The sequence below is a fragment of the Myotis myotis genome, unplaced genomic scaffold, assembly GCF_014108235.1.
Source record: "Myotis myotis isolate mMyoMyo1 unplaced genomic scaffold, mMyoMyo1.p scaffold_m19_p_21, whole genome shotgun sequence".
Taxonomy (NCBI): domain Eukaryota; kingdom Metazoa; phylum Chordata; class Mammalia; order Chiroptera; family Vespertilionidae; genus Myotis; species Myotis myotis.
The window spans coordinates 4,148,684-4,175,255 of NW_023416326.1; the positions used below are offsets into that span (position 1 = coordinate 4,148,684).

Below are 26,572 nucleotides of genomic sequence, written 5' to 3' on the forward strand. Positions count from 1 at the left end.
AAGAGGGCAGAGAGGAGGGAGAACAGAGGTGAGAAAGGAGGTTGTGTAAGACATACCTTCCCAAGCCCAGGACGGAAGGGCTCAGGTAGGAAAGGAAACCAGGAAAGAGAAGGAGCGCTTGATACAACAGAAGAAAGGCAAGAAGAACAGCAAGCAGGAGAGGCGACAGGATAAGAAAAGGTTGAATGTCTACTAGGCAACATACATTATGTACCAAATGCATGAACCAATCTGGTCATTTTGCATGAACACGTTAAAGTTATTTATCAAATACAAATGACCGCATTGCTGCTAAATAACATCGTATGTGTTTACCTGCCATAGAGAGAGCTCTCTGAAAGTGCGTCCATTAATGGTCCAATAATAAACTAAAAAGAAAAGTATCTGATGTTAAGTCGCAACCATAACTTGGAAGTGAGCTTGCCTCGGCTGCACATCTACCCAGGGTGCCGAAGAGCCATGCTAAGCGCAGCTGACCTCTGACCTCTTGCGCTGTGGGTTAATTTACGACAGACAGTCATGGAGGGTCTCTAAGTTGAGAATTTTCTCACCTGATAAAAACATATAAAAGAGAGAGTTCGAGTTGGGTCAAGAAGGAAGAAAGGGAACCCAAAACAGAAACACATGTGGAAATAAAGGGAGTAACAAAGGAAACACGGAAAGATACCTAAGAGAAAATTTAAGCCCTTATGCCTGGAAGGTGGGGGGAGGGGATTATATCTTCAAAAATGTAATAAAAATGTGTTACTAGACATTGATCAAAAACACAAGCTAACAGGAAGTGCAGGGGCTGGGGAGGGGGAAACTGAGGCACACCCAACACTACAGCACATGAGAGAGAACTGGGAGGAAAGGCTGTCGTTACCTCCGAAAGCTCCGGTGAAAACGGAAGCACCTTCGTTTCATAGAGCTGCAAGAAATGGGTAACCCCTTCCTTGGCCAGGGTTTTGTTCTCGCTTTCCAACATTCTTTTGTAGACACACAGGTGCCAGGAGGGGTGCAGGAGCCACCGTCCTGCGGGAGAATCTCGGGGTGACACTGGGCCCACACTTTGCTGGTCCACGTAGGCTATACAGTCATCAACAAATACCCTCACGGCACATAACTTCCTCCCAACTCCACAGAAGTGAGTTTGTGTTTAATCCCATCCATGGAACTTATAATCAAAATTATTTTCTCATGGAAAACCAACAAAAATCAAGTGAAAATAGTACATCTGACTCACCCCTTTATCCCAGTCCTTAGCATAAATCGGACACTACTAAGTAAACTTCTAATTGAGGGGGAAAATGGGATAAATATGTGCTCTAGAGATAGTGACTCTTTTGACATATCCTTTAATTCTGTTAGAAAAAAAATCAGCATTTTTAACTCATGGCATTCTATAAATAAACCGGTCCATTATTTGTAATTTACACCAAGATACTTTGACAATGGTGATTTTTCAAAACCTGTCATTGCTATTTAATTTAGTTTTCCAAGAGCTCTGGGCAAAACATAGTAATAAGAGAATCATTTTAATAGTAAATGTCTAAGTGAAATCACAACAGCATTCAATTATATGCTAGCCCCAAGCAAGACAATGGATTCTCAGTCTGTGAAAAATCCAGTATCTCAGGAAACTATAGCAATCAGCTCAATAAAGCTCAATTCCCAAGGAAATCTATTAAAGTTGTAACGTCCTAGAGTAGGCACTAAACTCTTTACATAGGTTAATTCTCATGTGTGAACACGGTAATGCAGAATTTCATCATTAAAACACTGTTAGCATTTCACTGATCTAAACGTAATTTCATAAAATTCTAAAGGAAGCTCTAGCTTCATTTTATTTCTCCTAGAAGGCTCTCATAATAGAGTATTCAAGGCTTAAACACCATATTTGAAATTATATCTTGGAATTTTCTGTTCCTGAGAAGTCCAAGGTATAGAACTGAAACCCCTAAACCAGGGGTCCTCAAACTTTTTAAACAGGGGGCCAGTTCACTGTCCCTCAGACCGATGGAGGGCCGGACTATAGTTTAAAAAAAGAACTATGAACAAGTTCCTATGCACAACTGCACGTATCTTATTCTGAAGTAAAAAAACAAAACGGGAACAAATACAATATTTGTATTTGCATGTGGCCCGTGGGCCGTAGTTTGAGGACCCCTGCCCTAAACAGTAACTAACAAACAATGACACAGATATATTTAGAGAATAAGAATGGAAAGCAGTTAAAATATAGAATAACAAAGAGCTACTATTTAAAGTGTAGAATACAGCGTCATTAAGACATGCCCAGAATCCTTCTCTTTTAGGGATATCTGCTGACAACTGCAGAGATCTGCTGCTGGGGAGGTGCCTGCGGGTGTGGGAGGGGCTGGAGAGGCTGCACCTGAGATAGGGCACAGGCTGGCCACAGTGCAGGCTGGGTGATGGGTTCATCATGCAAACTCTTCTCCTGTAAACTGACATCTTCCGTCATCAAGTGTTTAGAGAATTGCCCGTGTCTCTAAATCACAGGAAACTCTGCCGCCATTTAAAAACCATATTCTCAGACTACCTAAGGCAGTGGTTCTCAACCTTCCTAATGCTGCGACCCTTTAATACAGCTCCTCATGTTGTGGTGACCCCCAATTTCATTGTGACAAATTGAACATAATTAAAGCATAGCGATTAATCACAAAAACATGTAATTATATATGTGTTTACCGATGGTCTTAGGCGACCCCTGTGAAAGGGTCGTTCGACCCCCCAAGGGGTTGCGATCTACAGGTTGAGAACCGCTGACCTAAGGTGATATGCAGATGCATTTGGATAGACTGCTAAGTGAGAAGAAAATGTTACCATCAGTGCAGAAGATACACTATGCAATGTTAGTAGCAGATTCTCACCTTCTTTACACTTTTGTGGTTTTTCCCAATTCTAACATCAAAGGGGAAAAACGACAAATGTTATTAAGAAATCAACAAAAAGTAACCATTACCGGTTTCCTCTGACACCGCATATTCAAACAGGCTGTTTAGCTTTGGCAAAACTGGCTTTATCACATGTATCTGAAAACAAAAGCAAAAAGCCACATGAAATGAAAATCAGCCTTTAAAATCTTACAGGAATTTTAATCTATTTACGTAACAGCAGCCCTCCTGTTCCCCACCCCTATGTAAAAAATAAGCATGAGGCCTAATTCTTTTAGTTTTTAAGTAATAAAAATTCATGTAAGAGTGTGACAAAGATAATGATTATAACCTAGAATACAGTGACAACAATTTGCATATAGACAGTGAATATTATACATTATGTCACAAAATCCTCAACTGTTCTGAGAAATAGGGCTGGTCATACGTGTATATTACAAAGAAGAAAAAACACGGAGATACATTCTCACTCGAGTTGCTCAAGGCCACACATTTTTTTAAAAATTTTTTTTAAAATATATTTTATTGATTTTTTACAGAGAGGAAGGGAGAGGGATAGAGAGTTAGAAACATCGATGAGAGAGAAACATCGATCAGCTGCCTCCTACACATTCCCCACTGGGGATATGCCCGCAACCCAGGTACATGCCCTTGACCGGAATCGAACCTGGGACCTTTCAGTCCACAGGCCAACGCTCTATCCACTGAGCCAAACCGGTTAGGGCAAGGCCACACATTTAGAAGTCAAGCCAGTTCAATGTTCTTCGTGCTTAGCCTGTGTTGCAGGTTCCAGTCTAATTTATGTATCTTCCAAATATACATAAACCAGTTTCTAAATAAACAGTGGGGGTATTATGGATCTATTGACAAAGGAAAACCAGAAAAGTTTATTTGAATTTAGAAATCCTCTTTCTTTATTCCTCATCCTTTAATTCAGTCCACAGTGCTTGCTGCAAATGTGGGCGGAGGCCTGGGCGATTCCACCGCTGGCTGCACCCCCAAGAGGTCTGCAGCTCACAAACGGGGAACGCCTAGACCGGGGTTCTCAAGTGTGGTCCCCACAGCAGCGGCAGGGGTGTCTCCTAGGATCCGATAAAATATTCAAACTCTCAGGGCCACCTCAGACCTACCGAATCAGGAACCGGGGAGCGGGCCCAGCTATTTATACTTTAACAAGCCACATGGGGGATTCGAATGAATGTTCAAGTTTGAGAACCACTGCACTAGATTCGGTCATCTTAGGAGATTCTGCTCAACTTAAAAACTTTATGATTCTACAAAAACTGATTTGAAGTCCACTGACAATGATTTTTCAAGTCTCCATCCTTAGGACCAGGTTGGCACAGATATAACAACTAAGAAAAAAAACAAAACACCTACAAAATTAAAAGGCAATTATTTACTTAGTAACCATTTACCTCAGAATAGCTTTAATCCTTTGAGTGCCAACCAATATCCTGGAACCTGGAAACTATGCTAAAATTGCCAAGGCATTTTTGCTGATTTTACAGCAATTTAGGAAGAAAATTATGAATCGCAAGTAAATGAAGTTACATATTCAAAAACTTAAGGAAACCTTTATTACACTGGCATATTTAGCAATAACATCATCACTAATAAAAGCAGACTTAGTACTGGACGCCATTTCGAAGCTTTGATAGCGCCCCCGGGACTTTTGGCGAAAGACAGGAGGAGTGCGATCGGGCTCCCCGGCACTCTAGGGGTTAAGTAAAATTTTCCTAAGTGTGTATTTCTTTGGAGATTATTCATAATGTCAAGGAACTAACACTTCAGAAGTGTCAAGGGAGGATCGAATAAGATAAATTCTCTGAATGATAACTTAAGTCAACTGAAAGTATTCTTTAATTTTCTGGGTTGACATCCCATTTTAAATTGCATTTATGCCAGAAAACAAGGCACACTATATCCAAGTTGGTCTTTCTGTATTGCTTCTACAGAATGTTCGGGGGGCGAGGGGGAGGGAAGAGCTGGACCTACGTGGGATTTGTTAAAATATGGAAACTTGCCGAAACTGGTTTGGCTCAGTGGATAGAGCGTCGGCCTGCGGACTGAGAGGTCCCAGGTTCGATTCCGGTCAAGGGCATGTACCTGGGTTGCGGGCACATCCCCAGTAGGGGGTGTGCAGGAGGCAGCTGATTGATGTTTCTCTCTCATCGATGTTTCTAACTCTCTATCTCTCTCCCTTTCTCTCTGTAAAAAATCAATAAAATATATTAAAAAAAAAAATATATGGAAACTTACCTGATTTCCTTCTAGAGTTTCCATTATTAAAATGTAGTTTTCCCAAAACTTGAGAAGCTCTTCTTTTTTTTCCCCAGACCACCAAAACAGACTTGGGCCTGTTATAATGTGAAAAGGAAAATTAGTTGGCAAATTTTACGGGTTTCTTAACAATACTAGACCTTAAAGTTTTGCCACTATTATCAAATGCTGTCTTCTCTAATTAGGAGGAGGTCCAAAATAAAAGCCTAGACAGAAAAAAAAAAAAATATATATATATATATATATATATATATATATATACACACATACATACATACATATATATATTTATTTCAGAGAGGAAGGGAGAGGGAGAAATAGAACATGAATGATGAGAGAGAATCATTGATCGGCTGTCTCCTGCACGCCCCACACTGGGGATTGAGCCCGCAACCCGGGCCTGTGCCTTGACTGGAATCGAACTGTGACCTCCTGGTTCATAGGTTGATGCTCAACCACTGAGCCACCCTGACTGGGCAAAAGGAGATTTTTTTAAAAAATTAAAATTGCTGTTTTGGAGTTCTGGGTAAGAATGACAGATTTGAACACATAAACTCTACTTTCTCTCCCTAAGAACCTCTTTGTATCAATAACAGAGTTTTTAAAGGCAAAAAACAAAAACAAAAAACCAAGTGGAATGGAGAAAACAGGAACAGACAACGGCGATGAAAACCAAGCAGACTCAAGAGTGAGCATTAAATTGGCACAAGGAAAACAAAGAAAATTTTGATTTACAAAATCCCCCCAAACCTAAGGAACTGACGCAAAGTTACTTCTGTGAGCAGAGTGGAGAGTGAAGCTAAACTGCAGAGGGTTTGTGCAGTGAGTCTAAGAGGCGGTCGGACCCAGGCCCCCGTCCTCCTGAGCAAGGAAAAGCCTGGAATCTGTTCTCTGGAGAAGGCAGACAGTGGCCGCTGAACTGAGATGCACTGCACAAGGCCGAGCTCAGGGTGAGCAGCCATATAAAACTGGGGGTCAGGTGAACAGGGGTGCATCCTGGGTGCCGAGACCCCCCCCTTCCACCTGCCCCTCAGGTCCCAGCCTGCTGACCTCGTTGCAGGTTCGATCTGTTGGGCTGCATGCAGGAGGCAATCAGTCGATGTGTCTCTCACATCAATGTTTCTCCCCCCGCCCCCTTCCTAAGAAAAGCAATGGAAAGTTTTAAACTTACATGAAAATCTAATCTGCTCACAACTTCAGACAAAAATCCCTGACCAGTAATAAATGAACAAGTAGCTATAGTTGAAAAAGTAGACATTTCCTGAGACAATTTTTGAATCAATCCATTTCGGACTTGGCTAGCTCAAGGATGGATTTAAGATAAGAGAAGTGTATTTTCACACATTTCAGTAAACCAACCAATCAAATGTCACACACCAACTTCACTGAAGGGAGGCCTTGCTATTGCATCTACTCTTTTCAATAAGAGAGCAGTAAGAAGCACAGCTCAAGATGTAAAAAAAGAATTTAAAATCTGACTCATTCTACTGAACCAATGGCAAAAAAATACCCTAAACATGCTGACTTAAGGACCATACAATTAACAAACATTAGTAAATCCTGCTCCTCAATTACCAAGGAAAATTTCAGAAAAAAAAGTGATGGTTTCTATTACAGAATTCTAACTCAAGACTGAGTTCAGCCCTAGCCCGTATGGCTCCATGGATAGAGCCTCGATCTGCGAACTGAAGGGTCCGGGGTTCGATTTCGGTCAAGGGCACATTCCCGGGTTGCAGGCTCATGCCCGGTGGGGGGCGAGCAGGAGGCCGATCAATGGTTCTCTCTCATCATTGATGTTCCTCTCTCCCTTCCTCTCTGAAATCAATAAAAAATCAAAGACCAAGCTCACCTGGTCAGTACAGGTGATGTCCAATCTGATGGCAGCTAACTGACCCTTCTTTTCTATCGGAGTGGACCTACCCCATACGGTGCCCACGTGGGCCCAGTCCCTAAATCCCCAAATGATCCCGCGGGTCGGGAAGGCTGGGAACCCCACCCCCCTCGGCTGCAGTGGCTGGTGTCACTCTAGATGAGGGTCCCCGGGTTTTCGGGGCGCTATGGGGACCACAGGAGTAACCAAATTGGGCCTGGATGGGAGAGACGACCTCGAGGGGCTGGTTTCCAAACCCAGGCACCTCCCTCCCCTCCAGCCGCGCAAAGCAGGGCAGGGCCGGGGTCGGGGGGGGGGGGGGGCGGCAGGTACCGTTAGCTTCCCCGGAGCCGCAGGTGCAAGGGACGCCCTGCTCGGCCGACACCTCCGCCGCCCGCTGCAGCAGGTACCGCGCCTGCTTGCGGGTCAGCGCGTCCTCGGCGTCCGCCAGCCCCGCCTGCACCGTCCGCCAGAACCGCGCGCAGCGCCGCGCGTCCGGGCCCGCCTCGCGCTCGCCGGGCGCGGGCAGCAGCCGCTCGGCCAGGGCGCTCAGCACCTGCAGCCGCGGGCCCACGCGGCCCGGCCCCGAGGGCGCCACCAGCCCGCCCCACACGGCCCGCAGCGCCGCCCCGCCGCCCCGGCCCAGCGCCGGCAGCAGCCGCCCGGCCGCCAGCGCCGCCGCCTCCCCGTCGCCGGCCAGCGCCAGGGCCAGCGCGGCCTCCGCCACGCGCTGCAGCAGCGGCCCGTCCTCGCGGGGCCGCAGGCAGGGCCCCACGGCCGCCAGCACCTCCACGGCCGCCTCGGCGCCCCCCTCGAGGCCGGGCACGGCCCCCGCGGCCCGCAGGTCGCGCAGCGCCTCCTCGGCCAGCGTGGCCGCCAGCGGCGGGCCCCCCGCGAGGCGCGCGCAGGTCCGCAGGGCCGCGCCCGCCGCCCTCAGCAGGCGCCGGCGGGGCCGGGCCGGCGGGTCTGCGTCCGGGGCCCCCGCGGGGCAGGTGCGCAGGCGGCGCAGCAGCGGCACCAGGTACCCGGCGGCGACCTCGCGCGCGGCCTCCGGGAGCGCGTCCCCGCCGCCGCGAGCCGCCTCGTCCTCCAGCCGCTGCAGGAGAAAGTGCAGCGTCTCCACGCGCTCCGCGGACGCCTCCCCTTGGCACAGCGTCCGGAGCAGGACCCGGGGGTCCCGGCTCAGCCCGAGCAACGCTTCCGCGAGAACCCACTCCATTTGCCCCGCGCGCCGCCGCCGACCCCGGCGCGTAAAATAGGCAAGGCCGAGGGCGTGCGCGTGCGCGGTCGGCTCAAGCGGGGGTGCGCGCGTGCGCAGCCGGCCCAAGAGAGGGTATGCGCGTGCGCGTGCGCGTGCGCAGCCGGCCCAAGAGAGGGTATGCGCGTGCGCGGCTGGCTCCGGAGCTACCACCGCTCAGCGGTCCATCTGTGTGCGGTGTGCAACCTGGTCCACCAGCGCTGCCTGGAGGCTGGACCCGCCCGCCCGCCCTGTTTGCCTCGTTTCTTAGTAAAACGTCAGTGTAGTATCTCCACCAGCTCCATGGATTCCTCCTTGGAGATCGCCCTGCCTAAGGGCCCGGACTCAGTCAGGTGTGCCTGTGAGGTTGTCCATCACAATCACCTGGAAGCTTATCTTCCAAGAAGGCGCAGGCTGGCGCCGCCCGCGAAGAAACGGACACAGCGGGGTCTGAAATGGGTTGCTGACATCTGCATGAAAATTAAGAAGGAAAATGATTTCGAGGGCCCAGCCAGGTGTGACTCAGCGGTTGAGCAACGACCCAGGAACCAAGAGGTGGATTCCTGGTCAGGGCACATGCCCGGGTTGTGGGCTTGATCCCCAGTAGGGGGCGTGCAGGAGGCATCCCATCCCTGATTCTCATCATCGATGTTTCTATCTCTCTCCCTTCCTCTCTGAAAATAAGAAATACATATTTTTTAAAAAATGATAGAGAAGCACTGAAAAGCTCTCTAGCTATGGGCTAGACTCGAGCTAGGGCTGAATAATGCCCATGCCAGCTCTGCAAGTCAAATGCCCAAGCGGACTCGGGCGTGCAGATCTACCCACACGCTGTGCTCCCACGTGCAATCTCTGAAATAGTCCTTGTGTCAGGATGTTCGGTATTTCTGACAGCGCCTGCTGCTGCTAGATGCAGAAACAGAAAACCACGTTAGCATGCACGGTGCTGGTTTGATGTCTGGCTCAGACCCAGGCAAACGGAATCAGTGAGGTGGGCTTTCTTTGCATTCTCCCCCTAACGACCTCCCAGTAGTCAGTGGAGAAAACATACTCCCACTTTCAAAGACCTTGCCATGTAATCCGCACAAGGGATAAAGCATAATTTAAAGTTTTTAAAATATATTTTTAAAGTCACACTTAGTTTTATAGTTTAGGTTATATGTTTTTTCAAGTTATTTAAATTTAAACTTACCCGACATCATATATGCAAGGTTTTCCCATATTTCCAGTCATTTACTTTTCAGTGACAATGTATAAACGGTTCTCTTGTTCTATTCCATTTAGAATGAGGCAGCAAACATCCATTGCTTTCGACTTATAATGTGCCATAAATACCAGTTGCCCTCACAGTATGTTCTCCATAAATCTATTAACCAAGCTGGGCAACAGCCTTGAGCACTTAACAAATCAAGATATGCAAATATCAGGTGCTCAATATCAGTAGTCATTAGAGAAATGCAAATTGAATCTTCCATAGATACCACTTTCTACCCATTAGAATGGCTAACATTTAAAAGATTGAAAACACCTAATGACAAGGGCCACGGATATGGGGCGATCTGAACTCCCACACATTTCTGGCGGGTGTGTAAATGGTCCAATCGCTTTGGAAAGCTGTTTCTAAGAAAGTCAAAATATACCTACTTTGTGATTCAGCATTTCCACCCCTAGGTGTTTGCCTCTAAAATAAATAAAAAAATATATGCCAACAAAAATGTTTGGACAAGGATGTTTTTGATATTACTCATTATTACCAAGAGCTTGTAACAATTTAGAATGGATAAACAAATTGTGGTGTGTTCATATAATATTGCTATTTAGGAATGAGAGAGAATGAATGACTAACCCATAAATCTTAACCCATAAATGAATGACTAACCCATAGATTTATGCAACATGCATAAATCCCAAAGACATTGCGTTGAACAAAAAAGCCAGGGACACCAACGTTGACGTACTGCATGATTCTATTTACATGAAATTGAATAATAAACAACAGTCACCTACGGAAAGAAATGAAAGCAGCCTTGAAACTGGAGGTTGACTGAGACAGGGCCTAGGGAACTTTCCGGGGTGATGAAAACAGTCTATCTCGAATAGGGTGTTGGTTTCACATTTGTCAAAACTCCTCTGTTTGAACCCTTACGATCTATGCCAGCCGTGGGCAAACTACGGCCCGCGGGCCAGATCCGGCCCGTTTGAAATGAATAAAACTAAAAAAAAAAAAAGACCGTACCCTTTTATGTCATGATGTTTACTTTGAATTTATATTAGTTCACACAAACACTCCATCCATGCTTTTGTTCCGGCCCTCCGGTCCAGTTTGAGAACCCATTGTGGCCCCCGAGTCAAAAAGTTTGCCCACCCCTGATCTATGCATTTCGCTGAGTGTGAGCTTTACCTCCATTAAAAAAACAACAACAACAACATTAAGCCCAGCTGGTGTGGCTCAGTGGTTGAGCATCAACCTATGAACCAGGAGGTCACACGGTTCAATTCCCGGTCAGGGCACATGCCCGGGTTGCGGGCTTGATCCCGAGTGTGGGGCGTGCAGGAGGCAGCCAATCCATGATTCTCTCTCATCATTGATGTTTCCATTTCTCTCTCTCCCTCTCCCTTCCCCTCTAAAATCAATAATATATATATATACATATATATATCTATTTTTTCTTCCTATATAATAAAGAGGTAATATGCAAAATTATATATTTCAAAAAATTATGTTAATGGAGTAAAAGCAGGGATGACGCACGCAATGTCAGCCCAGAGCCACCAGATGGCAGATGGCATCCACTGTGCAGGCAGGTGGCCTTGGGCCTTGGAAGGGCCCAGGGGAGCCCGTCCTGCCACGCTTTCCCCCATAGAGACCTGTCCACAGAGGAGCTCATGAAAACCGCCCTGCACAGCAGTCTCCTCCTGTCCGTCCCCCCTGGACACAGGGTCTGAGCTGTCCCAGGCCCATCCGTTTCCAAGGCATCTGGGGGCCGGGAGCCTTTTGCTTCCCTTCTGAAATCCACCCTCGTGGTGAAATGGAATCTCCAGTGGGGGGAGGGGGGGAAATCTCTCCAGGATTGTTTATTAGGGCAACCACATGTCTGGCAGGGAAACCAGGCCTGCGAACACTTACTCGGGCGTTCTGACTGCCAGCGCGGTGGGTGCCGGCTTTGACGTAATCCCAAACCTCAGCCCTCAGCCGGGGAGTTCATGGTGTTACTCACCCCGCTGGGCACGAAAGGAAGGCTTGCATGGGGGTGGTGATGGCTGGCCCAGAGCGCTAGAATGAGGCATAAGGGATGCAGGCCACCCAGGCAGTGAAGTAACCCCCCAGAAATGCAGGACCTGGAGTGGAACGGAAGCGGGGCAAGCAGTCATTCCCGGGCCCTTACTCAGGGTGCTGACAGTCCCTCGGCCTGCGGTGCGCCAGCCTCCTAACGGGGTGTTATGGAGACGCTACCAGGAAGTAGTCGGAATCTAGCAATTGGAACGCGATGGTTGCCCGGCGCTGGGTCCTCAGCACTGGACCCTGTTTTTATGTTCCGTTCCAATAGCAATGAATGATGAAGAACCTAGTTTTTGAATGGAAACTCCATTCCCGTGCCCGGGTGATGCTGGAGAGCTATTACTAGTATTTCCTCCTTTCTTGGTTTTTTTTTTTTTTTTTTTTTCCGGAAGCAGGGAGAGAAGAAGCAATACTCAAACACAGTATGGCCCGTAGTGCTGACCCACTGGAGACTTGGGTGACTCACGAAAAGCAGGATCTAATCTTTACGTCGGGATGGATGCATACGCCCGACGTGTTTTAGAAGCACTTTCTTAGTTAATCTTCGTGGCAACTACTTGGGGGTTGGCAGTGGTCCCATGTTTCAGATGAGGAATCCAGGCGCAGAGAGGTTGAGCAGGTTGCCCAACGCCACACAGCTAGGCAACATGAGAGCTAGGACCTGGGACCAGCTCTTTCTGACTGCAAAGCCTGGGTTTGGTCTCCTGCACCAGGGCATTTCATAGACTCACAGAACCTCCAAGTTGGGAGGGACCTGGGAGGTCATTTAGATGAACCTTCTAGACCAGGCAGGCACCCTTTTCCATGAGTTGAAAGTCAAAATGCACATAAATGTGCCTAAAATCAAAAGCTGATCGAGCCCGGCCGGCGTGGCTCAGTGGTTGAGCGTCAACCTAGGAACCAGGAGGTCACGGTTCGATTCCCGGTCAGGGCACAGGCCTGGGTTGCGGGCTCGATCTCCCAGAGGTGGACGTGCGGGAGGCAGCCAATCAATGATTCTCTCTCATCATTGATGTTTCTATCCCTCTCTCCCTCTTCGTTCCTCTCTGAAATCAATAAAAAATAAATTACAAAAGCTCCCTGGGTACTAGACAAAGCTCACTGAGTGGGGTGCAGGGAGGGGACCGGCCTCAGGCCACACAAGTTGGGTGCCCGAGCCAGAAATACACACAGCACCCTGTGCCCCCCTGGGCCCTGGCACTGCCTGTCCTTGTCCTCGCCACCTCGCACATCTCACCATGCCTAGCTCTGTGTGAATTTGGGGAGGAAACCCCAAACCAGGGTTCAGTTTTCATTACATGCCCGAAACTTGGCCCGAGCTCATGAAAACACTCCTTGTGCTGTGGGAACCTGCAGGCAGACGAGCTGGGTTTCTGCCCCGCATCTGCCCCCACCGGGGCCGGGAGGGGTTCCTGGGCCTGAGCGGGGACCAGGTGCTCACTGGCCCGGAGTGGCCCGCGGCCACCAGGACGCCACCACGCAGGCCACAGCAGCTGCCAGTGCCTCGCAGCTCAGACAGGACCACTGGGGGTGAGAGACAAGGAGGCGATGATTGAGGGAGCCTGCCTCTCCATTTGCAAATGAAGTTATGGAAGCTGCAGGGAGATTGATATTGGTAATTAACTGGTAATGGCTGCGTAAAGCTGCCTGAGTTGGAATTCCTGTAAAATACCGAAGGGACGGAGGCCCTTTGGAGAAATGTCTTCTTGTGTAGCATTTTCAGAAGCAATTTGGGTTTCTGTAGCACTTACTTACTTACTTACTTAATATATTTTTATTGATTCCAGAGAGGAAGGGAGAGGGAGAGAGAGAGAGAGAGAAACATCAATGATGAGAGAGAATCATGGATCGCCTGCCTCCTGCACGCCCCGCACTGGGGATTGAGCCCGAAACCCAGGCACTTGCCCTGACCGGGAATCGAACCGTGACCTCCTGGTTCCTAGGTCAATGCCCAAGCATTAGGCCACACTGGCCGGGCCAAAGATATTCTTTTCATGCACAGACCGAAATCAAGGCAAGGCCGGGGGTGGAAGAGGGAGCCCACATGATAAGACTAAACATCTACCACCCTTCAGCACAGCAGGTGCTGGGCACACGGAGTCTCAGGAGGATTGAAAACAGAAGATTCCATCCGTCATTCGAAGACACGGATTTTAAATGCAATTACTGTATCTAATTAGCGGCTTCATCTTCGGTGCCAGTGAATCTGGAATGTAATCTCTGATTGCACAGAATGGAATACTAAGCAGCTGACTCCACGCAAGGGCGGGTGTAGCTCGTTGCTGACGGTTGGATGGTGTGGTCGCCATGGCCAAATGGTAGGAAAGGGATGGAGAGCCCTGGCTGGTGTGGCCCAGTGGGTTGATCGTTGCCCCTTGTATGGCTGGTTCGATTCCAGGTCAGGGCACAAGCCTGGGTTTCGGGCTCAATCCCCACTAGGGGGCGTGCAGGAGGCAGCCGATCCATGATTCTCTCTCATCATTGATGTTTCTCTCTCTCTCCCTTCCTCTCTGACATCAATAAAAATATATTTAAAACAAACAAACATGAAACTCAGGAGGTCAGACCCCCAAAGTCCTTGCTGGAAATCACAGTCACCAAGCTCAGCCAGCCCCACCATCCCAGCCCCTGGGGGATGCATGAATATGGCGGAAAGGGAAGAAGTGAGGGACAAGGAAACCGTATTCTGGTTCCAGGAGCCCTATGGGAGGTTAAAGTGCCCCTTCCCGCCTCCTCACACATGTCTAATCTATCCCCCCCTCCCCCCGCCACCCTCCTTGTCGCCCAAGGGCGAGGGAGCGAGTCTAGCTCAGGTTCACCCAGCACCAGCCGGTTCTCTGCCTCAGCCCCAGCTCTGTGGGGCTGTTCCTTGTCATCCCCCGTCACCCCCGGGTCCTGCCAGGGGACAAGTACAGGCTGGGGCCGTTGCACCCCAGCAGGTCTAAGTGGGGTACAGAGAGGCAAGCTCTCCTATGCGCACCCAGCGAAGCGAGGGAGGGTCGAGTGTCCAGGAGACACCCCCTGGAGGGAGCCCCATTGTTCTTGCTCACGTCCACATGCGTGTGGCCTGCACGGTCCTTGAGCCTCTCACACGCCACTGGACAGGGGTGAAGAGGGTGCAGGTGCCAGGCCGGCCCTGCCCTGGAGGACAAGGCTGGGGACGGTGAAGGCTGAGCCTGTGCACAGAGGGGGGGCTCCATACCAGGTCTGACCCAGCGTGGCCACACCAGCCAGGCCACTTAAGTTCTCTGGATTTGGGAGTTCTCACTCTTTTTTTTTTTTTTTTAATATTTTTATTGATTTCAGAGAGGAAGGGAGAGGGAGAGAGAGATAGAAACATCAATGATGAGAGAGACTCATTGATTGGCTGCCTCCAGGAAGCCCCCTACTGGGGGGTCGAGCTCGCAATCCTGGCCTGTGCCCCTGACCAGAATCGAACCCGGGACCCTTCCGTCCACAGGCCGACGCTCTATCCACTGAGCCAAACCGGCTAGAGCGGAGTTCTCACTCTTAAACGAGGAGCTTAAATTTCATGAAATCTCTAAAAGTTCATGTCAAGCGTTAAAGCCGGTGATCCTAGCCCTAGCCAGTTTGGCTCAGTGGATAGAGCGTCGGCCTGCGGACTGAAGGGTCCCAGGTTCGATTCCAGCCAAGGACGTGCACCTCGGTCGCAGGCTCGATTCCTGACCCTGGTGGCAGCCGATCCATGATTTCCTCTCATCATTGATGTTTCTCTCTCTCTCTCTCTCTCTCTCTCTCTCTCTCTCTCTCTCTCTCTCTCTCTCTCTCTTCCTCTCCCTTCCTCTCTGAAGTCAATAAAAACATATGTAAAAACCCCACAGATTGAAGCGGCTCAAACTATGTGCTGTAATGAATTACCACAGCAACTGCCCCACAAGGTGAAGGAGGGGGGGCGGGGGGTAACTGAACTTCGGGGAGCTGTGGTCCACGTGGGGAGAGCAGGAAGGGGTGTGATCTCAAGGCTTCTTTCACCCACTTGGATGTGGTCGTTTTCAGTGAAAAAATTCCCAGATGAAGGTGGCGATCAAGTGACCGGGTCGGCGAATAAGGACACGGGAAATGAGGGGACCGGTGTCACGTGGGCCACGGGAGACGATGGCTCTCGGCCGGCAGGGGACGCGCAAGGTCACCGCCCACACGGTCTTCTGTCTCGCAGACACCCTGAGAGCGAGGTCAGAGGGCAGGCCATTCGAGGGGGTCGATTCCAGCCAGTCTCCGCCAGCGGCTTTGTTCTGTGACATGTCCCCCCACCCCGTAACTGGATCATTGTTGGGTTCGGCTAAGCTGGGGAGGGAAGAGGGCTTGGCCTGAGGGAGATAAAAGCAGGGAGAGGCGGCTCCTGGCACTCTCAGCTGGCGGCCCAGTCTCTCCCAAAATAGGTCCCCTCCAGGCAGAAGCAGAAATCGAACCCCCCCCCAACCCCCCCGGAATGCTTTGAATAGAACAAACACGCATTTCCACGGAAGACACGCGTTTCCAAAGATCCTAGCAACAGGGTGCACAGCTGCTCGGCCACCTGAGTGCGTTTGGAAAAGGGAAAGCTCTTCGCATTAAAGATGCAGGAATGTCTGTTGACATATTAAGGAAACAACCTCAGGGGACAGCTGACGAGGCATCACCAAGGGAACCGTGACGCAAACGGGTCCATTTTTACGGGCTGGCGCGCGGCCAGCCTCCCGGGCTGATGGCTGATGTAATGCTGATCTCTCTCTGGGTTCGCACTACTTAGATATCAGCCCGGGGCGGCTCCGGCAGCTGCAATCAATACAGGCTCCTTTTATAGAAGATAGTAAAGGAGAGAGAGAGAGAGAGAGAGAGAGAGAGAGAGAGAGAGAGAGAGAGAGAGAGAGAGACACCAGGGCCTGGTGTGCTGAAATCCTACACATTGTGCTAAAAATAGGAAAGGAAGAGACAGGTTTCGCTAGAAGAAGCACCTTAGCACACTCGAATGTCTTGCTTCCCCCCAAGTAAGTCCAGTTGGCTACAAAAGGTATTGCTATTTCATCACACTCATTATTTTATTTATTTCTGAGAGTGAGAGAAACATCGATATGTGGCTCCAACTATTTATGCACTCATTAGTTGATTCTTATAATTGCCCTGACAAGGGATCGAACCCAAAACCTTGGTGTATCAGGATAACACTCTAGTCTTGCCCTAGCCGGTTTGGCTCAGTGGATAGAGCGTCAGCCTGTGGACTGAAGGGTCCCAGGTTCAACTCCAGTCAAGGGCACATGCCCAGGTTGCAGGCTTGATCTCCAGTAGGGAGTGTGCAGGAGGCAGCCAAAAAAATGATTCTCTCTCATCATTGATGTTTCTTTCTCTCCTTTCTCTTCCTCTCTGAAATCAATTTTAAAATTTTTTTTTTTTTAAATAAAAGGATAATGGTCTAACCAACTGAGCTGCCCAGCCGGGGCTCATAACACTCTTATTTATTTATTTTTTTAAAGCATAACTAAAGAATAGGCCTAATTCCCAGCTGGGCTAAATTTACGATGATGGAAGAAAACAGAAGACATTAGGTGGGAATGTGAAAATAATGATGTTTTTCATTATTGAATAAATGGACCGGTTCCTTTTAAGCTTATGTGTAAAAGATTGTGTTTTAAAAAGGCCTTTCTTCGAGACCACTGCGTTTCAGTTATTTCAGAGTAAATAAGAATGAGAGTGACGCGCGTTTTCATCAGTCTGGGATCGAATGCTCCCGTCACGTGTCCTCTGTCGGGGATACAGGCCACTTCTCATGTCCTCTGTCGGGCTCAGCGATTTTAAATGACCAAGAGTGATGAAGAAGAACTTATGTTTATATATGTGTATAGATAGATAGATAGATAGATAGATAGATAGATTTCAGAGAAGAAAGGAGAGAGAGATAGGAACATCCACGATGAGAGAGAATCATGGATCCACTGCCTCCTGCATGCCCCACACTGAGGATCGAGCCCACAACCCGGGCCTGTGCCCTGACCAGAAACTGAACCGTGACCTCCTGGTTCCTAGGTCGACACTCGGCCCCGGAGCCACGCCGGCCGGGCTCGCTGACTAATTTTTAACAATCATAATGAAATGAGGGGGAGGATGAATGAAGTCTACAAGGATGTAGTGACACATGAATGTGATAAAAATGGCACATTATTCGTCTTTAACTGTTTCTCGCACCTTTGAGGTAGGTCTTATTTTCTCATTTTCTCCACCTAGAGGACGTTGGAGCTCCAGGGGGGTCTATAAACCATTTGGATTTGGTAGGAGAAGTTGATGGGTGTGTGTGCGTATTTTTCTGGGAGGCAGGCTCCTATCTTTCACTAGATTCTCAGTGACGTCAAGGGCCCCCACGAAGGTTACAACGGATTGATCTTAAGGAGTTCGAAACCCTTCACAAATCTGATCTCAAGTGCCCTCCACCTCCACTTAAATAGACACCCATCTGTGGCTTTCCTCTGGCAAGCTTTTGTTGTCGGCCTCTACATCCTCCCCTAAAATGCTTAAAAAATAGACTTTGCACCACATGGGGCCCGGGTGTGATTTGTTGTGTATGAACTGGCTGAGACGGAGGGTGTGTCACGGCTGTCTGTTTTGTCCGAATTCCCCTCTCAATCCATCTCACATTGACTGCGTTTTATAAACATGGGACATACTGAGAAATACCATGTTGTCCACACATCTTGCGTGGTTCCCATTGACGGCCTGCTAAACGTATAGTATCCACGTGTCAACGTGGCTTTCAAACACAACAAGAATCCCTCGTTTGAAAATTCCAAGGAAGCCCACAGCCCAGACCAGGTGGTTTTGACAAGTTTCACTTCCCGTTTCTCACTTCCCCGCGATTGCACGTGTCCTTGTGTCATGTGTACATTATGCCTCAAGCATTTCATATACAAACATGTCGTATAGCCCGGCCGGCGTGGCTCAGTGGCTGAGCGTCCACCAATGAACCCGGAGGGAGGTCACGGTTCGACTCCCGGTCAGGGCACATGCAACCCGGCTCGATGCCCAGTAGGGGGCGTGCAGGAGGCAGCCGATCCGTGATTCTCTCTCATCATTGATGTTTCTCTCTCTCTTCCTCTTCCTTCCTCTCTGACATCAATAAAAATATATTTTTAAAAATAATCTTAGGCATGTGACTCGAAGCCTGCGTGTGAACTCGACCCAGGGAGACCGGGGAAGGAACCATCAGCTTCTCTCATCACCAATCTTCTTCCTGCGTCAGCAACTTCAAGCTGAGAGGAGGCGGGTGGAGAGCGTCCAGGAACCGAAAGCTCTGAGGTGTGCAAATCATACGCAGAGCTGGCTTCTGGCTTCCAGATCATTCGAAATGCTCGTTTGCTTTGCATGGAAATGACCACAACCCCGGGTCGAGGTTCAGAACCCAGAGGAGAGTTTAGAACCAGGACCGGCCTTATGCCCGTAATGGGCAGCTCAGGGGACTAAGGAGGGAGCAGCCAATGGGAGGACAGTCTAAATGTCAGTTCATTAAGAAACCAAAACTTGCTTATTCGTTCTCAGTAAAATCTCTATATATAAAAGCCTAAATGACTAGCTGACCGGCTGACCGGCTGGTAGCTATGACGCACACTTACCACCAGGGGGCAGACACTCAATGCAGGAGCAGAAACCACAGGCATGGAAACATGGAACAGACTAATGAATCTCAGAGGGAAGGGGGAAGGGGGGGAAGAGAGTAACCAAATATCTTATATGCATACTAGAGGCCCGGTGCATGGATTCGTGCACCGGTGGGGTCCCTCAGCCTGGCCTGCGCCCTCTCGCAATCCGGGACCCCTCAGGGGATGTCGGAGAGCTGGTTTCAGCCTGATCCCTGCAGGCCAGGCCGAGGGACCCCACCGCGTGCACTGGGCCTCTAGTAAATCCTATATAATAAAAGCCTAATATGCAAATTGACTGAACGGCGGAACAATGGGTGGAATGACCGGTCGCTATGATGCACACTGACCACCAGGGGGCAGACGCTCAATGCAGGAGCTGCCCCCAGCCCGCAGGCCTCAGGCCAGCCAAGGTGGGTGCCAGCGGGGCCCCCCAATCGCCCTGCTGGTCGCCCCGCAGATGGCCCTGATCGCTGGCCAGGCTAGGGACCCTACCCATGCATGAATTTCATGCACCGGGCCTCTAGTAAATAAATAAATAAATATCCCCACCAGTGTGGCTCAGTGGTTGAGCATCAACCTATGAACCAGGAGGTCACGGTTCGATTCCCAGGCAGGGCACAGGCCCCAGTTGCGGGTTCGATCCCCAGTAGGGGGTGTGCAGGACTGGACGCCCTGGTTCATAGGTCGATGCTCAACCACGGAGCCACGCCGGCCGAGCCACAGTTTGCTCTTTAGAAGCCCTGGGTCATCATCTTGTTCAAGCTTCTGTGGCATCTGGACTCGCCCCAATTCACAAGCTCCTGGTGTGGCCTCCGCCACCAGAGCATGGACGTCACAGAAGCCCCGGGACCAGGCCGCGAGCTGACAGGACACTGTGCTTCCTGGGGAGTCGAGAGGGGGGGCTTCCTTCCACAGAGAAAGGAAAAAGCCCCAACGACGACAAAACTGAATTTAAAATCCCCCAGAGATGGCCCCGGCGACGAAAACAACAGCGCTCACGTGGGAACGTCGGCGCCGCAGGGCCCGCGTGGGATCGGAGACAGACGCCCCCCCCTCCCCGGGAAGGGGAGCCGTCCTCTTTGGCTGACTCCCCTGGCTCGGTGCTGCCTACCATTCTGCAGCGAGGATCCTGGAACATGAGCGAAGGAAACGGAGGGAACGTGTCCTGGGAGCCAAGCTGAAGCCAAGAACAGGACAGGCGATGCGAGCCGCGCGGGAACGCGGCCAAGAGCCCGTTCCCGGGCCAGCTGTTTTCCAGCCCAAACCTGTCCGATGGCTCAGCGTGGACTGCGGTTCTAGGGACCCGTTCTCCACGGGAAAGGAGCCCTAATGAGCACTGGCACCTTCCACCGGGTCAGTGGGGCCCAGGGCGCAGGAACAGCAGCTGCTGCCAATCCGGTTCTGAGAGGAAAGAGAGGGAGGGCGGGAGGGCCCGGCCGGTTGGCCGGCCGGTGTGGCTCAGTGGTTGAGGAACCAGGAGGTCACGGTTTGATTCCCGGTCAGGGCCCATGCCCGAGTAGCAGGCTCGATCCCCAGTGTGGGGCGTGCAAGAGACAGCTGATCAATGATTCTCTCATCATTGATGTTTCTCTCTCTCTCCCTTCCTCTTTCTGAAATCAATAAAAATACATATTAACAAAATAAAAATAATAAACGACACCCTACATTTATAAAACCAAGAGGCTGTGGGTGAGGAGGGCTCGGCGGTGCTTGCGGCCTGGTCCGTGCTAACAGGATGGTCTGTTCACACTCATACACATCCTCTGCGCCATGTCCTGCCCAGGCTCCTGGGGAAGAGGCGTGGGCTCGGGGCCCTGGACACCGTCCTGGGCAGCCTGAGTCACCCCGTGCGTCTGAGTCCCAGAAAGAGGCTGCTCCGTTTGGAACCAGTGATGCAGACACCTGAGTCCTGAGCAGGAGGGAGTCCGGGGCAGATGGGGTTGTGGCGAGAGGGGTCGGCTGGTCTCTCCAGCCGGCGCACCCTGAGCCTCGGTGGCCTGCCTTTCGGGGCCCACCCTCTGCTCCCGAACTGCCTGTGTGGCTGATGGGCCTGCAGGACCCGAGACCTGCTCCGGGGGGGGCCTAGCAGTCCCGGGCTCCGGGGCGCCCCTCCTGCCCGCAGGTTCCCTCTGAAGCCAGAAGAGAAATCCCTCAGCCGGTCCCGCAGCCCAGGGACGGGAAGGGGCAGCCCAGGGCAGGGGTTGCACTTTTATTGTTTTTCCTCCCGAGACGTTAGGTCGTCTCCAGGATGAGACGTCCCTCTCTTCTAGAATTTCCAGGAAGCCCATTGCCTCCCACGTGTTAGAGTGAAACGGAATCCAAACCGAAGTTTGGGGCTCTTTCTCCCGATTCAGGAAAAAATTGGGAGCTTGGCAACGCGAATGGAAAGACACACACACACACACACACACACACACAATGGCCGTGGAATCTTGGGGTGTTTTTCTCATTTGGGCCGTTTTATAAAGCGCACAGGAGAATTCCAGCTCAGAGAGCAACTGCTCGGAGAGATAGAAACCCTTGTAATTCATGTTGTGCATAATGGCTTTGGCAGGCCCCGGCACAGAAATTTCCAGAAGTGTTTGCGTGGCAGCCGCTCGTAGCCAATTCACATTTTTTTTTTTTTTTTTTTTTTTTGTGGAGCGGTCCTGGCCGGCCGCCCAGCCTACAGAAAAAGTCTTGTATCTCCCCGAGCTTGGCTGGCCTCGCTGACGCGCTTCCAAGCGGCATGGCAGCCTGGGCCGGGCTCCGTTTCCAGGGCCAAAAAGACTCCTGCTACTTGCGCTGTTCCCAGAGACCAGATGTGCTGAATGCAGAGGGAGCCCGGCCAAGCCCAGGGTAATCACAGAACCCGTCATTAACATTTTCTAAAAACGAAAAAAATGCCATCGGAACACCAGATGACTGTTTGCCTTTGTTTGCTTCACGCCCTGTTACTGGAACCCTCGGGGGATGGGAACAGGAGGGGGGGGGGAGGGGGGGAGGAGGCCAGCGCTGGCAGCGGCGAAGGCAAACACGCTGTTTACCGTCACACCCTGCACCTCTGAGCCGCGAGTGAGAAAGTCAAGGCCCTGGGGTGCGCCCCCCCTCCCTTCCCTTCCCCCTATCCCTGCATCCCGCTGCCCACAACCCCCTCCCAGCCAGGGCTCTGCAGGACCGGCTGTCACCCCACTGGAAAGCCCTGGAAAGTTGAAGAGGACTGGGATTTGACCTTGAAGGGGAGGAAGGTGGAGGGGACGGGAGGGTGAGCTGGGACTTGGCAAAGGGAAAGATATGCAGGAGTTGAAGCAGTGTCCGCCGCTGCTGGCAGAATCAGAGGCGTCTGGGCAGCTTAGAGAGACCAGGAAGCTGTGTGGCTTGGTAGGAGCCCTGGCCGGGCTCCTGTGGGTAAACCTTAAAGTATTTATTTTATTTTTTATTTTTTTTTATTGATTTCAGAGAGGAAGGGAAAGGGAGAGAGAGAGAGAGAGAGAGAGAGACATCAATGATGAGAGAGACTCATGGACCACTGAGCGATGCTGACCGGCTGGGCGACCTTAAAATATTTCTTAATGCAAAACCTCCAATTTCATACCCTCCCCGCATCACTCTAATTCCTTCTTTTCTCCCCTCCCTCCTTCCCTTCCTTTTCTTTCTTTCTTTCTTTCTTTCTTTCTTTCTTTCTTTCTTTCTTTCTTTCTTTCTTTCTTTCTTTCTTTCTTTCTTTCTTTCTCTCATAGTTTTCCGGGATCCAGTGGGAAAAAAACTGTGGCTGGCAGCCTCGCCTCTTGGTCTGATCATGGTCACTCCTGCCATCTGCCCTCTCCTCCCCACCCCACACCCTGGGGACTCGATCCTCCAAGTCCCTGGGCCTTCCATTTTTCTAGTCCCTTCCCCAAACTCAGAGTTCTGAAAAGACCATTCTCGCCTGGCCGGTGTGGCTCAGTGGTTAAGCATCAATCTATGAACCAAGAGGTCACGTGGTTCAATTCCCAGTCAGGGCACATGCCCGGGTTTCAGGCTCAATCCTCAGTGTGGGGTGTGCAGGAGGCAGCCGATCCATGATGGTTCTCCCTCATCATCGATGTTTCTCTCTCTCTCTCTCTCTCTCCCTCCCTTCCTCTCTGAAATCAATAAAAAAATATATATATTTTAAAAGCCACGGAGAAAGTCAGCCCCGCGCCGGCCTCGTGTCTGCCCGGTGGACGCCCCCCTGCCCGGCCAGCAGAGCCTCTGAGGACGCGGCTGGCTGGCGAGAGCAGGGGTTCGCACTCATTGTTGGGGGACGGGAAGAAAGGGCCGGCCCCCGAGGAGGGTCAAGGGCGGGCTGTTTTGTTCTCTAGCAGCAAAACAGAGAGGCCACAGGAAACCACCCAGGCAACGCGCTCTGCGGAGGGCAAGTGAAGGCTGAGCCTGAAAACAAAAGTGGAGCGCGTCTCCTTGGAGCTGTTTATGTTACATAAGTCAAATAAACACAGGCAGGCGAGGACAGCCTCAGCCTCTGCGGGGGCCAGCGCCGCGGGGCCCGGGGCCCAGGGCCCAGGGCGGGCAGAGGGCGTCTCCTCCAGCCGCCGGTCAGAAGCGCTTCTCCCCAGCAACCACGGTTATAATACCAGGGGACACACCAGGGCACCTGAGCAGGGCAATCTGAATGCACGCAATAGAGGGGCGTCATTGCAGGACTTGTCAGTGCCTTTCTTCTCTGCAGCTAAGGAAATACATCCTCATCAGAGCGACGAGAAGAAGCAAAACTGACACCAGAAAGGCTCTTCTCTTTTTCTTTAAAATACATTGATTTTAGAGAGGGAGAGAGAGAGAGAGAAACATCAATTATGAGAATCATGGACCGGCTGCCTCCTGCACGCCCCAAACTTTAAGGTTTACCCACAGAAGCCCGGCCAGGGCTCCTACCATGTGCCCTGATCGGGAACCGAACCATGACCTACTGGTTCATAGGTTGATGCTCAACCACTGAGCCACACCGGCCAGGCCAAAAAGGCTATTTTAATGTGCAAATAAGGCACCTGAGCTTCTGGGAGGATCAGCAGGAGCCCAGAGCTCTCGGGCAAGGGGGAGGGTCGGGGTGGGGGGCACCGGGCAGGCAGCCAACTAGCCAACTTCTGAGACTTCAGCCCCGTCGGGCAGTGCCACGGAGTCTGTGTGAAGAATGGAAATAGAAAAGCTACCAACTCCGTCCGTGAGCTCAGGCCCGGCAGCCCCAGGGCGGCCCGAAATCACAGTCTTGAAATTGAGAGCAGGCGAGAACCTTCTGCCGCGGGCAGTCTCCTGTGGTCTGCCAGGGACGGGAATAGAAATAGCAACTGAGAACACAGCCTCGCACGGGCTGAGGGCATCCATGGCCAACAGCTGCCCATTAGTAGTAGGCACTGGGGCCGTGTGAGGGGATCTCCTCTCTCTGAGGGTTGTGTTTAAAAATATATCTTGCTTCTGCTCAGGGGTTCGATTCCCGGTCAGGGCACATGCCCGGGTTGCGGGCTCCATCCCCAGTGAGGGGTGTGCTGGAGGCAGCCGGTCCATGATTCTCTCTCTCTCTCATCAGTGATGTTTCTCTCTCTCTCTCTCCCCTCTCCCTTCCTCTCTGAAATCAATAAAGATATATTTAAAATAAATAAAGTGCTTGGCAAGCGTCAAAGTCAAGATCGGGTGCTGAGCGGTGCCCCCCTCACCCACCCTAGCAGATGCATGACCTGTGCGCCCGCGGCCAAGTTCCGCTGACGGACCGCGGTGTGGGCTGTGCCGCTGGCCGGCTCCGCGGGGAGCTGCCTCGGCAGGAACCCCTGACACCAGGCAGGTCCCAACGCAGGTTCCGGGGAGAAAACAGCAGGTGGTGAGCTGGAAGGCGGGAGGCTGCCAGGATCCACCCCTGGGCGCCCAGCGCCTGGCACCGCTTCCCCGAGGAGAGGCCGTGTGACCAGGTCACGGCAGGGTCAAGTGCGAGTCTGCCTCAGGGAACCCCTGGGGACTCCTTGTGGAAAACAACGGGCCTGGCAGCGCGACAGCTGCTTAAGGAAAGGGGTCCCTGGGGGAGCTCCCTGGAAGCCCTTCGCTTGCAGGAGGCGGTTGCCGGGGACACAGGAGGCAGACAGCAGGCGGGGCGGGAGGCCCAGGTGAATGCCAGGTCGTCAGTGGTCCCCAGCTCCGTGGAGACATGAAATCGAACAGTGAGGATGAGGGTGACGAGGGTGACAATGGTCAGGGTTGGTGGGGCTTGAGGAACCGTCCTGTGAGCTGTTAGCCACATGGGCATCTCCACTTGTTCAGTTTGGGGGCTTTTGTTGTTGTTAAGCCGCACCTGAGACTACTTTTCCATTGATTTTTAGAGAGCGTGGAAGGGGGGAGGAGGAGGAGGAGGAGGAGGAGGAGGAGGAAGAGGGGAGAGAGAGAGAGAGAGAGAGAGAGATAGAGATAGAGAGAGAGAGAGAGAGAGAGAGAGAGAGAGAGAGAGAGAGACATCGGTTGGTTGCCTCCCACCAGTGCCTTGACAGGGGCCGGGAATCGAACCTGCACCCAAGGTATGTGCCCTTGATTGGACTCGAACCCAGGACCCTTTGGTGCAAGGGCCAGTGCTCTATCCATTGAGCTAAACTGGCCAGAGCTTTTTAAAAACAATATATTTTTATTGATTTCAGAGAGGAAGGGAAAGGGGGAGAGAGAGAAACATCAGTGATGAGAGAGAATCATGGATGGGCTGCCTCCTGCACGCCCCACACTGGGGATGGAGCTCACAGCCCAGAGATGTGCCCTGACCGGGAATGGAACCGTGACCTCCTGGTTCATAGGTTGATGCTCAACCACTGAGCCACACCGACCAGGCAGTTTGAGGGTCTTTTGAACAAAACACAACGCAGGTTTTTTGGCTGCCAGACATTCGCAGCTACGTTCACCTCTGGTTTATGATGTGGGCGGATGGGTGGGGGGACATAGAGCCCAGGAAGACTCGACCCCGTGAGGAGAAAGGTGAGACCACCATGTGGCACCCTCCAGGGGCGCGGGAGCCCCTGCCTCTGGGCCGGGGGCATTCCTTCTCCCCACGGCCCTGGACTTGACTCCTGGCTCAGCCACTGCCCGGGAGTGTGAGCTGGGGCACGTCCAGGCATCTCTGTGAGGCTCAGTGGCCTGGCCCCTAAACTGGAGTCAATGACCTGCCTGTCAGAACGGTTCGGGGCCGTCAAAGGAAGCAGGTGACCCGGGCAGCCCGATAAATGTTTGCTGAAATGACAAAATCGCAGTCTGTATACAGCAAGGCCTCTTATCTCCAAGGGCGTTGAACCTCACAGTCACCTGGTGGGGAAAGAGGGGGCGGGGATTCAGGAGAGCCTCCTGTCTCACCCCTGGGGAGGGGGGCAGGGCCCGGAGCCCCATGTCCCTGCAGGCTGGTGA

At 51.4% G+C, this 26,572-nt stretch overlaps 1 protein-coding gene across 18 annotated transcripts in view; it reads right to left on the reverse strand.

Annotated features, from left to right (window-relative positions):
* The window catches only part of TARBP1 (TAR (HIV-1) RNA binding protein 1), a 71,653-nt gene that overhangs the window by 22,741 nt on the left and 22,340 nt on the right, over window positions 1-26,572 (reverse strand). For 4 of the 18 annotated variants that reach the window (XR_004974985.1, XR_004974986.1, XR_004974984.1 and 1 more), the window contains exons 1-5: window positions 7,384-8,333; window positions 5,160-5,257; window positions 2,966-3,035; window positions 866-1,014; window positions 316-368 (exon numbers count right to left, since the gene is read on the reverse strand). Coding sequence is in view for 15 of the 18 variants with exons in the window: in XM_036354512.1 (XP_036210405.1) it covers window positions 316-368; window positions 866-1,014; window positions 2,966-3,035; window positions 5,160-5,257; window positions 7,384-8,269 (1,256 nt within the window). In the remaining 3 variants the exon portion in view is untranslated. Of the gene's footprint in view, window positions 1-315; window positions 369-865; window positions 1,015-2,965; window positions 3,036-5,159; window positions 5,258-7,383; window positions 8,344-26,572 lie in introns of those variants that run through there. The other 14 variants (XM_036354508.1, XM_036354507.1, XM_036354510.1 and 11 more) reach the window with 10 other exon arrangements.